Source organism: Chaetodon auriga, chromosome 4 (genome assembly GCF_051107435.1).
Source record: "Chaetodon auriga isolate fChaAug3 chromosome 4, fChaAug3.hap1, whole genome shotgun sequence".
NCBI classification, from domain to species: domain Eukaryota; kingdom Metazoa; phylum Chordata; class Actinopteri; order Chaetodontiformes; family Chaetodontidae; genus Chaetodon; species Chaetodon auriga.
Window position 1 is genome coordinate 14,772,781 of NC_135077.1, and position 14,992 is coordinate 14,787,772.

Consider the following 14,992-nt stretch of genomic DNA (forward strand, 5'->3'; position numbering starts at 1 on the left):
TGAGGTCCTGGCTCAGGCAGTATATGTTCATAGATGGTCGTGCCAGAAGAAAAACAGCCACCCAGGTAGATCACACCTCTTCACTAGCATCCAAAACACATCAACAATAAGCTGCTGTGACTCATAAAATGACCCCCACGCACGGCTACGGATGGAAATATGCAATCTGCACATGTATCAGGTAGAAATCATGGAATCACCTCAGCCCGGTGCCGAAATTGCCTTTAGTTTTTATGTGTGACTGATGTTTTCACATGTCTGCGTGCGTCATGACCAAATGTTGATCAGCCAGGTTTGGAGTGTAAATTGTTTGGCAATGAAATGTGTGATTGGACCTCTCAGAGAGACATTGTATGATAGTATGAGGCAGAGCAAATGTCTGAACAGTCTTAGAGGCTGCAGAAATGAATACGGAGTGAATTCTGACAGCTAAGTCCTGCACTGTTGGACACAGCTGTTTCTAGAAAATAAAATCTGGGTATTAACTGCATCTGATTTCACTGTGAATGAAGTGAAATCGTGCAAAATGGGATGATCAGACTATTAAAAAGCCATCTGAAGTGTTCATATCATGAATTGATTTCATCAGCTAGTCGTCAGCATCTTTCATTGATACGTGTTTGGATGAAGGTAGCGCGCATATTGCACAGCGTCACTGAAAGGAAGGACAATGTCCACAGGAATGTGCTTTTTTTTTCCAATTTATTCAAAAAGCACAGCAATTCCAGAGCTATAAAAATACTATTACAACACTGTACAGCATCTTGATTGCAATGCAACACCAATCTGCACAGCGATTGCAAGTATATCGACCTTCCTATCACCTTGCTGCGCTCTACTGGGAAAAATGGTTTTAAGGGTTATTCACATTCATCTGAGCAGGTTTTTATCTCAATCTTGGGCATATAGATTGCATGTGGAAGATGTTTGCAGATTCAATTTTAAATGATTACAGCTTCTAGTATGGTGACTATATTGAATAATTTATGTTGATTTTCTTCATTATGGAGCAGAAATTACCACAGCGAGAGTATCACCTTGCTCAGAGAACAAATACAATCAGAGTGTAACAATAATTTAGCTGTTATGTTGGTATTGTGACCATAAAAAAAAGAAAGAATAAGTTAACACTTTCTGTCTGGGGATACATACACAAACACATAAATAGATATCATTTTCTCGTGAACTGAACCATAAACAACCCGGGGAAATGGAGGATGATGTGGATTCACTGAGATGTTTGATCTTACATTGACTGGAGGATACAGATGTATGCATTTGTGGGATTTACACACACACACACACACACACACAAACACACACACACAAACACACACACACACACACACACACCGGCTTCCCACGAGTGAAGACTTATGTGTGAACAGTAGAGTTCAGTAGAGCCAAACAGAGACACTGCAACCAGGCATTAAAACCAGGTCTCTGGGCAAGTGCCTTTTCAATTACTGAGCTCCTGTATCTTTAATGACTTCTTTAAAAAACTGTACATTTAGTTTAGACTGAATTGGCACAAAGGTATGAAGTACCTTTAGCTATTAAATACATATTTGCAAGTCTTACCTTGCATGTACTTGCACCCTAATGTCCAAATGTGACGTGTTTGCTGATGCATACGCTGCATGTTTGTTGGTGGATGTGAGTACAGGCAACAAAAATGGCAGTTGTGAGCTTCAAACATTGCTCTCTTTGTCTATGTGTGTATAAGCATACCCAAAAAATGTTTAGTTGCTCTAGATAATAGAGCTTGGTGTGATTGACAGCTTCGAGCTGCCTCAGGTTGATCCCACCTACTGTTATTTGAGTACTGTGAGCTACAAGGTGAAACAACACATAGATGATAAAAGGCGAGAAGAGGGAAGAAAGTACAACAAAGAGATGTAAATCTAGACAGTTAAAAACACGACTGGCATCGCACTACTTAGCAGAAATAAATCTGTTGTCTGATCATGGGCAAAAATGTTTAAAAAAGCGGAAATTAAAGCACAGCGCTCATTGGTAGAAAAAAAAACACCCTTCATTAACATGGAGACACGACTAAAAACAAAAGCTTTCTAGCCAGAATGAAAGAGACAGAAGGGTGTGTGCGTGAGTGTGTTTGTGTGTACGACCTCACTGACCTCTTGCGGGTGGCTCTTACAGTCCTTGCAGACAGGAGGAGAGCAGTAGTGGTGGAAAACTGACCCGGAGAGGTTGTCAATCATGTCCCCTTCCAACGAGTCCTTAATCAGCAGAGACACACTGTCCAGCCACTGGCTCTCCTGCAAAACACACACACGCACACACACAGTCGTGTTTCCATCATTTGTGGAGACATTACATAGACTTACATTCATTTCCTGGAGACTAAACTAAAATTTAATGATTTACATTATGGGGACCTGCAATTTGTCCCCACAAGTAAGGCAAGTCCCAACATTGTGACTGTGTAAACAGAGTTATGTCCCCACAACTTGAGTAATACATGGCCACACACAGACACACAAACACACTGCATTGACCTTTTGGTCTGTTTGTAATTAGCACAGAGTATCAGTATCTTTGATTAGAATTCCACAGGAGATCCTGCACATTCACTGCGCACAGCTAACGTGCTACAGATGCATCACACTTATTAACCCAATGGAAGCAGAGGATTCAGGCACACATCGTACAGCTGAAGAAACTTTGTCGCTCTGTTTTTCTTCTCTTTCATTATTAGTATTGCAACATGTCATAAAAAAACACATTGAGAGGACATTATTTAAGGGAATAATCGAACATTTTGGGGAATATGCAGATTGTCTTTCTGTCAGAGAGTGAGATGAGAAGATCAATATCAATCTCATGCCTTTATCACAGAATGTATCTGCATCTAGAACTACAAACTGTCATTTTTACCTTTCTTTGATGTTACTGGAAAATACAGGTTGAACAAATAAAATAATGTGTTAGTGTGCTTTAAAGGTTTTCACCAGGCTTGCTGTTTCCACCTCCATCCAGTCTTTATGCTAAGCTAGGCTAACCATGTCCCAGCTGCAGCTCTGTACTTAACACAGAAATGACACTGGTTTCAATCTTCTCTGGAAGACTGAAAATTAGACATAAAACATAAAAATACAAAACTGTAATAACACACATGAGAGTGGCATCAATAAGCAACTAACTGCCAGCAAGGAAGCGAATAAGCGTATTTCCCAAAATGTATTACTACTACAAAATGGAAAGTTATCTACACCCAACCACAAACAAACAAACAAACAAACAAACAAACAAAAAATCTGATATGCCTCAATGTCTTGTACAACATCTGTAATACAGACAAAACCTTGTGTTGTTTAATTAACCACAATCTGTTGGACCTGGTGTGATTCTCATTCGCCGCTGACAGGCCCAAACACATATCGATGACTTTTGCCTGCTTTAAGCCGAGCCAGAGGGGCAGATGAATGTCAGTGCGGTGAGATTAATTGCATGATCCCTTTAAAAATAAAAACTGCTTTAGGCGAGCTGTAGCTGGCTTTGAATTCCCTCTGAGTGGCACTGGAGAGCCTGAAGTAATTGGCAGACCGCTGTGTAAAGGATGTTTTGAAGAAAAACAGACGAGAAATCAGGGAAAGGTCTTAAGGGTTGAATGTGGACAATAAATGAAGAGCCGTTAAAAAGACATGACATGAGCGTCCAAGCTGTGTGTCTCTGTTTTCACTCCGGCTTCTCTATGCTGAACTATCCGCCACCCTGGGCGCCTCTTTCTAGAAGTTTTGGGTCTGGATCTGCCTCCTCCAGGAGATTTCCAGGCCTCTATGGCGGACAGGAGGTTGCGTGGCCCAGGTTTGTTTGGAGACACCTGAAGTTGCTCAATACAATCTGTCTAAAATTATGTTATCCTGACATCTATTGAATTGCAAGAGGGATGCATTCGACCTCTTCCAGGTTTCTTCTATTTTTTTCCCGTTAAATGTTCTTTTGTCTGGAGAGTTTTTCCTTTTCTAAATCTGGGGTTTCGGTAAATTTGTGATTTGTGATATTGATCTATATAAATAAAATCGGCTTGACTTTACTGTTCAGATCTTTTTTTAAACTGACTGATTGACTGAATCTGTCTTCTGCAGTGAGCCTCAAAAGATGTCACGACTCATGACAGTGACTATGCAAGCTGCACCGGAAAACACGGGAAAAACAAACAGGTTTTTGTTCATTTTCTCAGCAAAAGAGATCCATGAACCACCGCTGTGGGCTATCAGTCTTGAGCTGTGGTCACTTCACAGCTTAAGACTGATAGCCCACAGCGGTGGTCTGCAGTGGGGAAAAGTAATACACCAGCAGCCAAAAAACACAGACACTTTCTTTTGAGGTAAAGCTGGAATAAATGCAGCCTAAATGTCTCCAATAAACCCTTATTTCATGAGCTCATTGTGAGTTCACACCCACTCTTATACAACATATACAATAGAATGGGTGCAGTGGGTGGGGAGCGTAATAACTTTACTGTTTGTCTTTGCTTTCACTTTTAAATAAGTCTGGTTATCCTGAGGGTTTATTGAATATTTGTCTGATTGTCTGACTACTTAAGTTTTTTGCCCATCCGACGCCTCTTCAGTGACTTTTCTGTGTAGCATCAATAACCAAAATGACTCAAATATTGGAATAAATTGGAATTATTAAGTTGTGGTCACTTAATTGTTTTAACTGTGAAAAGTTGGACATAAAGTATTTCATAATCTTTGCACAATGTTAAAGGTTGCACGCTGATTGATGTTTTAATAATGTACTGTATAATTTTCGGATGGTGCTGCGTGCATTATTCATCATTTTGAATGACAGGAAATGTCGTTGGAAGCAGGTAAAGGTGAGGTACAAAGCAGAATTGGGGTATTTCAGGTGTCATTTTAGTTACTTCGTTGCTAATTAGCTGTTGAATTTCCCTTTGAAGTCAAGAAGCCGCATGAAGGTGGAGGTCCACAGAACACATGAAGGGCTCTCTTTCTCTTCCTGCTCTTACTTTAAATATTGTTGGTTTCTCAGCTTACTATCCTCTTTCTCTCATTACACACATTGCATTTTTCCATGTCAGCTCAGCTCACCTTCTCCTGCTGCCATGTCTAAAGTTTAAATTGCTTGTTCCTCGCAGTTCCTGCTCTTTCCTACTCTTTCTCTCCATGTGAGAGTTACTGCCGAAGGGTGTGAGGTGAAGAGGGCGGCCACAGTCGATAGTTAGACCTCGGCGGCACAGATGAATGTACTATACGCACACACATACACATTGTTTCAAGTGTCGGGAGATGCACAGCGAGGGGTGAGGCAGCCTGATTGATTGGCTGAACTGGAGGCCTTGGCTGTGGTAAATGGTGCCCATGACCCTGTTTGATTCACTGCACTGCCATCTGGTTTCTTTCATACAGATACACTCTCTTTCCAGATGTTCCTCTTTATTTATTTATATGTTTTAGTCCCGCAAACTCTTTACATGATGATCTGAAGACATTTTAGTGTCTATCTATTTCCAGGTCATAATAACTGCCAAGCCTTTCAGTATTTTACCTCCTGCACACTCCTGTTATATACGTGTTATTCCGACAAAATTCAGAAGATCATCTTCATCTGTATCCAGAAGCTATTAACTTGTTGCTTGACCCATGGTCTAACTTAGCAGCACTTACCATATCTTTGAAATCTGTTAACAGGCTTTTTCTAACAGCAAACAAACCCAACGCACAACCTCTCTGGTGGAGGTACAGCAATAAAAATGATGAATGATTATAAATGCCTTTAATAAAACAATCATACTAAGATTCAAGGTCCATTAGTGGCTGCTCTGGAGATTTTGACTGTATCACACAAATTTTCTCAGCAGATGGATTTTATATTCTAAATGCTAGTTAATAAGGTTCTATATGCTTGCGTACCTATATTACCTTACCCTGTTCTTGGATCGGGAGATTAAGTTAAAGTTTTTTTAGTTCCCCAGTTGCTGCTTATTAACATTACCACAACTGTGCTGCTATTCTTGGATATTAAAGTCTCATTTTGCATGCAACATTTATGGTTTGGAAATCATCGTTGTGGAGCAACACATTAACATTATATGACTTTCAGTCAGTGAAATTGCATGGACAAAGACACACACACCCAGCTTGGCACAGCAGAGAGTGTGGAATGACGATAATTATGTACACTCAGAGCCTACAGGTTGATGCCGGGGTGGAGGTAGGTCCAACCATCTCTGCTCAGCTTTGAACAGCAGCAGCAGTGAGTGATTGTGGCAACAGGCGTGCGAACAGCTGAAGTACACCGTCATGATGAAAAAGTGCATTGGAGATGTTCCAGTGAATACACTGCTTGATGGTAGCACTGGCTGAACTAGCTTGCAGGCTTTGTTTCATTTATGTGCCACCGATTATTGTTCACACTACATGGGACACATAGGAGCAGCAGCACAGAGGCAGCAGCTGAAGTCTTCCTTCAGTGTCCACTTTGAACCTGTTCAGCCAAAATATTGCTGCCTAAAAGAGGATACTTCCAGTCAGAGATACATACATAGTTGTGAGTGACATGAGAGACATCATGCATCTAGTATGTGAGGTGCAGCATGGAGTAAAGATAGAAATCTGTAGTGTGTCTGTTCCTGCCTACTGTGCACTGTATATAAACACACAGTGGCAGTATGCCAGTTTGTTTGTGTAACGGATGGATTTGACCTGCATTACATGGAGGGAAGACTAATGAGGGACAGGTGAAAGTAATTTGCAACCACAAGGGCAGGAAGGAGATAAAGACAGGAAGGAGATAAAACACAACACATGAGGAGGAACTTTTAAAAGTAACATTACCCATCACTACTCCCTGAGATGAGGACGTGAAGTGCTCTACTGCCTCTTAACTGATCACAGTTCTCTGTGTTTAAGTACTTTCATACTAAGTTTTTATACTTCTTTTGTAAACTTATTTTCCATCATGCTTGTCTTGATTCCGGATTTGCTGGCTTCTTTGGGAGAAAACATCTAAATCTCAGTGTGAATGCTCATAAAAATAGGCCAAACACTGTGTTAACAAAGCCATTTGCTGGCTAATCAGAAAAGAGACTTAAAATACAATGGATATGGGGTGACACGTGAAAAGAGTTCCACCTCTTTCTCATCTCTCTTTTTACTCCCCTTCAGGTTAAAAATACCAGTAGGCTGACAGACAATGAGCTATAAGCACAATGAGACTGTGGCGGAGCCTGCCACCCACTCACAATCTCCCTGTGTCTTCCAACCCTTCCAACATCAGCCTCCCTCTCTTCTCTCCTCTCTCACCCATTGATTCAGTGTCATTCTTTAAGATGGATGACAGAATTAATTTCCCTAGGTCTGAAACAAAGTACAGAAGATTACTGAGGTTCATTAGGGCCACATACGCAGTTAGAAATGTACCAGGGCTTAGTGGCGAAAAAGAATACAAACAACAACAAATAATCCCAGAAGAAATCGACATTAGCTAAAGGGGTGGACACACATTACAATTGTTGGGCTGATTATAGTTATGATATTATGACAAGTGTTCTGACAAAGTTCATCTGAGTCTCTCTCAGTTTTAGATGGTGTTGGTGGGGGAATAAATCCGTACAGTCTGTGTGGCAGTAATGCATTTTTTAGCCACTTGGTGGCAGCAGAACACAATACTGACATATTAAGGCTATAATAGCAAAAATATTTGTAAACTATTGCCGATAAACACACAGAACAATTCATTTGGAGTCGTCTTTCTAGCCACTTGAAGAACTGTCCAATATTCACTCTCCTTTGACCTCTGTTTTGATCTACATTTATCTCTAAGGAAAATATATGAAACAGCTGCTTGCTGCAGCTTGAAGAGCCAAAAATCAAAACGATCCAAAATAGAAAGTGTGCAATTAGATCTAATCTAACCTTTTACAATCCAGTTCATCAGGTTTCAGTATAGAGGCAATTAGCCTGCTGATCTTGCAGCTACTATAATCAATGCTGAATATATATTGAACCAATGATCTAATGTTAAAGTTGCTTGCTAATAAAGAGGAAACCTCAGAGAGTTATCACTTCACTTTGCAGTTCATCTCAGCTCCATGAGGCATTTCAGCAGCTCATTGTTCTGTTTTTTCCAGCCCACAACTTGATCACTTTCTCTGTTCCCATCAACTTGTTTTCAGCTTCAATAGGCAGCTGTTGTCAGTGAAAACGCTCTGACACCTGCCCAAACAGCAGACAGACAACATCAGGGACTATTTGGTGAACGTAGTGGAGGATTTAGCAGCTAAAGAGACTGATATTTCCCTCAGGAGCTGATAGAGAGCAGAGTAGGTATTAGAGTTATGTTCATCAGTGGGACACAGATAAGACTCCAAAGGAATGCTAATGTCGTTCCATGTCTGCTGAATGGGTGATATCATGCAGCTGTTTGCTAAAAAAAACCTGTCAGTGTTCAAGGAACAGCTTGTTACTGCTGCCCCGAAGTGGCCATGAAATCAGTTAAAGCCAGTTTAAGCTCACATCACTGTTAGAAAGTTCATCCACCTCCAGCTCTCCCAGCAGTTTAGTCCTTATTTCTAATGTTACAAAATCATAGTATCTCAAAGTGCTACCCCTGAATATGACATGAAATGCATATTGTAATCATCTGCCAGCTCATTTCAATACTTTCAATAATCTGCATTTCATAAACTGCTCAGATGCTGTGTCAAACTGCACCCCCCTTGCAGGCATCAAGCTACCAGTTGCATGGCAACAAATGGTAACTCATGGTCATCAATGCTTGTACTGTTAAAGTTAGCAATGTTAGTGGACAACAGAGTTTAATTTGGAAGTGATATGGACAAGCAACCACAGAAAAAAAAAAAAAAAAAAAAAAAAAAAAACATGTAAGAAAAGGAGGTTCCAGGAAAAATGGATCAACACTGACCACTAATGAACAGGTGACTTTAATGTTAAACACCATTAAGTTATGTTGGTGGTAATGTTTGGGGTTTCTTGCCTCTTTGTGTTTCTAGAACAAGCTGAGCTTTAACACGACAGATGAACTTTGTCTGTTGAAAATGTCAGACCATATGAGAAAATTATTCGCATTAGTCCAGACTGGCCCTCTGTTGTTATGGCTTTCTAAGTATAAAGCAGAGCTGGCAATCAGGAGCCAACACCCAGCTCCTTCTATTTCCACTAATCAGTGTTTATGGGGTCATTTCTAATGAGCCACCTTGCAGTTCACTTGTCACCTGCCCAAACACATTAAAGTGAAGGAGCAGACCCTCCACCGTAGACTCGTCTGCTGCAGCCACACCTCCAGACTCTCCTCAGAACCACTCAGGCAGTCAGCTGCAGCAGAGCAGTCGGTCACTCAATAAGCTCACACAGTTTGTCAATCACTCAGCCACTTGATTACTGACTTGCTGCAGCTTGTTGTCGCTTGCTGTCCTCTCATTTTCTCTCTCCCCTTCCCTTGCTCTCACTTGTCATTTATATTTATTCTATTTTCCCTGTCTCCATTTCCAGATTTTTCCTTTCCGCTGCCTCTCTTGTGTTTCTGCCTTTGTTTGTTTATTTACTTGTTTCTTTCCGCCTCGGCAAGCGTACTTCTAAAAATACCTGTTCTCATCTGCAGGTGCTATAATTTTATGTGAGTGTGATTATAGATGGAGCTTGTACTGACTTGCTGGCTGAGATGCAGCAATCAGGGAGCTGACGAATGAGAGGCACCGCCGCCACTGCCCGCACTCATGGTATTTTTAGATCGGTGGGGACAGCGGCCATTTCATATCTTTGCACGTGTGTGTGCATGTGAGGCCTCTGCAGAAGTTTAAGGGTTGTGTGGCATGTTCATGTGAAGTGTGCAGAAGTCATCAGCATCTTGTCTTCGCACAAGTACGGCTGTGGCGTTTCATGAATGAAAACATCTCAGATGCTGAGCAGACCCCAACTGTTGATGAAATCCTGACATAAACAGCACATACAAGCCAATCATGTATTGTTTAGTTTAGCACATAATATATCCACAGCCTGTTTTGGGCCTCATGCAAGAATATTTTTGCCATCTTATCCTAAACTTCTTTTTTTCTGTGTGATTTGTTCATTCAAGCGTTCCAAGTCAGAGTCCCCAAACTCTCTTAACTGCACAGACTTGTCATAAATAATGTTACTTCTTTCAACACCATCACTGCCACCTCTTCAAGACGACGTGCGTGCTTGTCAGATAGTTTGCATAAATGGCAGCACCCCCTCCCAAACACACACACACACACACACACACACACACACACACACACACACACACACACCTAAGCTACATATCACAGCTGCATCAACAGCACTTATTTCGAAGTCCTAACAATCGTTATCAAAGTTATATAAAGGCTTGACACAAACTTTTCAACTAAAGTTTTCCCAGTTTACAATATAAACATGCAGCGGCACGTGTTCTGACGAAAAGCAGACAGAGAGCCCACATTACTCCTGATCTTAAAATCCTTACATGGGTTGCCTGTCTGTTTCAGAATTCACTTTTTGGCTTCTAAATCACTGAATTGCTTTGTCCTGTCCTATCTGTCCGACATGGTTGAGACATATGTGCCTGCTGGGTCGCTTAGATCCTCTGACTCAAACCTGTTGACTGAACTAAAAGGCACAGACAGGCAGCCTTTGTTAATTAAGCCCTGAAACTCTGGAGCAGCCCCCCTGAAGGTCTTAGAGGTTCTAAATCTGCTTTCTCCTGAAGGGTCTTTTCTTTTTTACCTGTTTTATGTGAAGCATTTAGTGTAATTACTATTAATATGGCTCCAGTGAAAAAGAAAAAAAAAGTGCATGTCAGGTACAATAACAATGAAATACCAGTTATACTAATTTCACAGTGATCACCATCATCAAAGGGTTTACATAAAACTTTTCTTTAAAAAAGAAATATTGCAATTTGCATGTTAGCAACATGCAGAAACAAACTATATTGCTTAACTCTTTTCTGCATTATCAAAAGAGGAAGTGGGGCTGTATCAGCAATATCTGCTCTCCTGAGTGGCTGAAGGTCCACGTACCTGCGCAGGAGAAAAGAGCCGACATCGACTGTGTGCATGTCCCTCATGAGCTGTACCACCACCTCCTCCTTCTCGTAGCGGTGTGATCACCCCGCTGCCTGAACACCCGACCGTCCCCGCTGTAATTATACCAGATGCTCCTCCACCCACACCGGCCCCGCTTGCAGGGCCACCTGTGGCCCCCGCGATGGCACCGATGCCCCCCATCATGCAGCAGAGGCCTCCCTGAGCCAGCTCCAGCTCGATCTCGGCGTCCATCTCGGCGTCCTCCTGCGCCTCCTTGTTGGAGTCGTCCAGATGCTTCATGAGCACGGCCACCACCACGTTTATGAGGACAAACTGAGCCGTGAGCACAAAGGACACGAAATACATCGGGGAGATGAACTGTAGTCCAGCATGGCAGCCGTAGTCGCTGCCTGGACCATCCTGAGGTGGGCACTCCCTCAGTGTGTCCTGGAGGGTGGTGGGGTTTTGGGAGAGTGTTGGGGTGAGGAAGACAGGAGGGATCAGACAGAAGAGGAGGAGGAAAACCAGAAAAAGGTAGAGGGGCAGATTCATTAGCAGAAGAAGAGTTTATTGTAAGTGAACAGAGAACAGCTGGACCTGATAATGTTCATCATAGACTGAAGGTGCCCCGTGGACAAAGTTCCAAGTTTACATCCAATGTTCCTCACCAAAACACGCCGGTCTCTTTGCTTTAAAACAGCTGAGCCAATCACAGTGACGCATGAAGACGACAGGTCATGATTCAAATGGGAGATTTAGCAACACATCTGTCCCGCTGCCTTCAGGTGGTGCCATTTTATTCAGTCCCAGTAAGTCACGACAGTGTGATAATGAGTCACCATGCACAATACCAGGACCCCGAATAAAAGGCAGCTAAATGGAATTCAGCTATTAGCAGTTTTATTTACACCTGTGCTTTTCCTGCTGTGACAAGTCAAAATGTTCTGCATCAAAAAGGCCTGTTTCACAAAACTGAGTGAAGAATAGAAGATCCTCACATTGATTTCACACTGAATTCTGTCCGGCGACTCATCAATGAATAAACACATTGTTTCTGAACTAATGAAAGAAAACCTAAAGCAAAGATTAGGACTTGTAAAAGGGTTGAAACTGCTAGTGTGTTTGTTTCGTGAGAATCGGAATAGTTTTACGGGAATAATCTGATGAGTAATTCCTTTATGTTCAATAAAGGAGACTCAGACTCAAACACTGAAGCTTTTAATGAGCACGCTGTCAGACCCACAATCCGGCTTGTTGAAAGCTTGAGGGCTGACAGATTTTCCTGTCCATCTTCCTTTCGTCAACAGTCAGTCACTCTTTCTAAGAGCCTAATCAGCACTGATTAACTTAACCTCAGAAATGGGCTGTGATAAAATTTTAAGAGCTCCAGGTACTTGAGAGTGATTAGAGTGAGAGATGAGAGAATGACGAGGGGGATCAAATATGCAGATTACTGTGAGTGGAAATTTGAATCTTTATTCATCCATGGAAGGTTTTTGTTGAGTGCACATTTACGATTTCAGCACCATCTTTGCTAAAGGACATGCTCATTACTCACTCATGTCTCCTTCCTAAATATCATCTGGTCCGGGGACCTTCAATTACAGTTCTTTTTGGCCTGAGTCTGTGCTGAGATTGGTGTAAAATAGGTTTGGGCTGCTCAAAAAACAGCTTGCATGCATGTCTAGACTCTTAAGAGCAGCTTTGGAGTGCCCCCTGATTGACTCTGATCTCAGAAAATGTGTGCTGTCTCCACTGGAGGAGATGAGGTGACAATGAGAAAAAGTGAAACCTGATCATCTTAGTTGATTACATACAAATGTCAAGAGACAAGAGCGATACAATGTCACTCTGCAGCTATAAACTGAAGTACCTTCATGATGCCATTCCAGTTGTCACCGGTGGAAACCTGAAAGAGCGTGAGGAAGGCCATGCCGAAGTTTTCAAAGGTGGCATGCCGGCTCATTCCTTCACAGGGGTAGTCAGCGTTACACACTGATGAGAAAAGACAGAGGGGAAAGGAAGAGTTTACAGAGATCACAACGTTAAATTGGTTTCTTTGATCAAAATAGTTGTGAAAAAGTTCCCCTCAGTAGACAATCTGAGGGAGGATAAGGGAGGGATGCCACCCGTTTTGTCAACAAAATGACCAAAATACATCCACCTTGTTAACCTGCCATCCTCCCTCTCTATCTCCTAACAGCAGAGAGAGCGAAGGGGCAGAGGGGCTCTTTGGTTGAGCGTGTTAGTCTATTTAATCCTTTATCTGACTGTGGTTTGTGCAGGTTAGACTCTATGGCCTCGACCACGGCTCTGAAATATCAGCTGGGCTGCGTATTGATAAATCTGTGGAGCTGTCCATGGTGCTGAAGTAGCAGACAGATTTCTAATTGCGCCTTTTCTCTCAGATTCCGCCCTTCTGTCAGTTTCATCTTGGATCTATAATATTCTCTGTACTATATACTATAAATGCTCAGGTCTAAGGTATATTGTAGCCTGTATACTCCATAACTATCATGATTAATATGACAAGTAGTAGAGTGTAGTTGCAGAAGAGCAAGAGGATCATAGAGACACACTGCTGCCTGTTGTACTCCCATAATATTCCGAAAATATTTCTATGATTACTCAGTAGCCATATCTTGCAAACAAACTTCATGAATGAGTAAAGAACTGGAGCGCACTGAGTCACAGCCTGTAAGACCATTATGTCTGCCACACACGCCAAAAGCCACATGGACTCACAGTTCTGGTAAAGCGTCTTCAGGTTCCAGAGTTTGGTGGCAAAGAGCAATGGAAACCAACATAAATCACGTCTCTGTAACCTTTACTACACATACTGGACTTGTGTACACGACAAATTGTGTTTCATTTTCATTCTGGTGTTCACTGAATACTTTGCCTGATTGATAAAAAATTTCACATTGCCTGATTTTAACGCAAGGTTTGTCCTTTTCTTAATTTACTTCACAACAATACAGAGGAATAAAACTATTTTTAAGATAGAGATTTTAACACATTATTACAAGTCTTGAGAAGAAGTTTCGTATTTCCTTCATTTGACCAGTCAACAACGAACTGGAAAGCTACTTTCCTGTTCAGGTCCAACAGAGGGATGGCTAAAGAAAAAACACAACACTGAAGAGCCACATGGTGCTGTGATCGCTAGTGGAAGTGCTCGAAAAGCAGCTAATTTGACAAGGAATTTGTTGGGAGCAGAGCAGACTTACCCAGCTCTCCAAACAGCTCCACTCCCAGAGCTGCGTAGATGAAGAACAGCAGCATGAAGAGCAGGCCAAGGTTTCCCACCTGTCACACAGAAAGGAACATCGTGTGAACAGAGGTAACTCATGCAGTTGCTTTCACTCTATTAAATCAGGTTCGTTCTATTGGTATGTGCAGTTACGTTGGCTCATATTTTGTATACATTCCAGCAGCTTAACCCTTCCTACTGCTGTTCCTTCTGTATCTTTGAAGTGTCAGTTAAATAGCACAAAGTAAACTTTTGTGCGGCTCACCACATCACACACAACATGATCTCAACATTTGTTACTGTCCTTCGCACCCAAAATAAACAGATTCCAGTATTTTCCCCCATCAGTTCATTATCTCTTGAAGGCGTTCACAGCATTTACTGGTGGTGTAATTGGACACCAGAGGCAGGTTTCATTGAAGATGTCACAAACCACAACCTGTGTAGCTGCTAAACAATTCATGTTGCGTCAGATCTTCTGTGAAAAGAGTCTCCCACTGTGCTGCCCACCAGACAACAATCTGAACAGGAAGCTTTTACATTTCAGGGAATATGAAAACAGGCTTATTTTGTGATAGATGTTCATGCATTTTTGAAATGCTGCATTAGTTTTTGAATGTTTGTTTTTGGCTTAGAGGTCAACAGGCTCATCCAGGATCCTGCAAAGATCTCAGCCAATCAGAAATAGTTGCAAACAG

The 14,992-nt window shown here is 41.8% G+C and overlaps 1 protein-coding gene across 1 annotated transcript in view; it reads right to left on the minus strand.

Annotated features, from left to right (window-relative positions):
• cacna1ib (calcium voltage-gated channel subunit alpha1 Ib) overlaps positions 1-14,992 on the minus strand; it is a 205,021-nt gene that overhangs the window by 10,240 nt on the left and 179,789 nt on the right. Inside the window, exons 31-34 of the mRNA XM_076727506.1 lie at positions 14,272-14,350; positions 12,915-13,036; positions 11,036-11,488; positions 2,139-2,279 (exon numbers count right to left, since the gene is read on the minus strand). Of these exons, the coding sequence (XP_076583621.1) occupies positions 2,139-2,279; positions 11,036-11,488; positions 12,915-13,036; positions 14,272-14,350 (795 nt within the window). The remainder of the gene's footprint in view (positions 1-2,138; positions 2,280-11,035; positions 11,489-12,914; positions 13,037-14,271; positions 14,351-14,992) is intronic.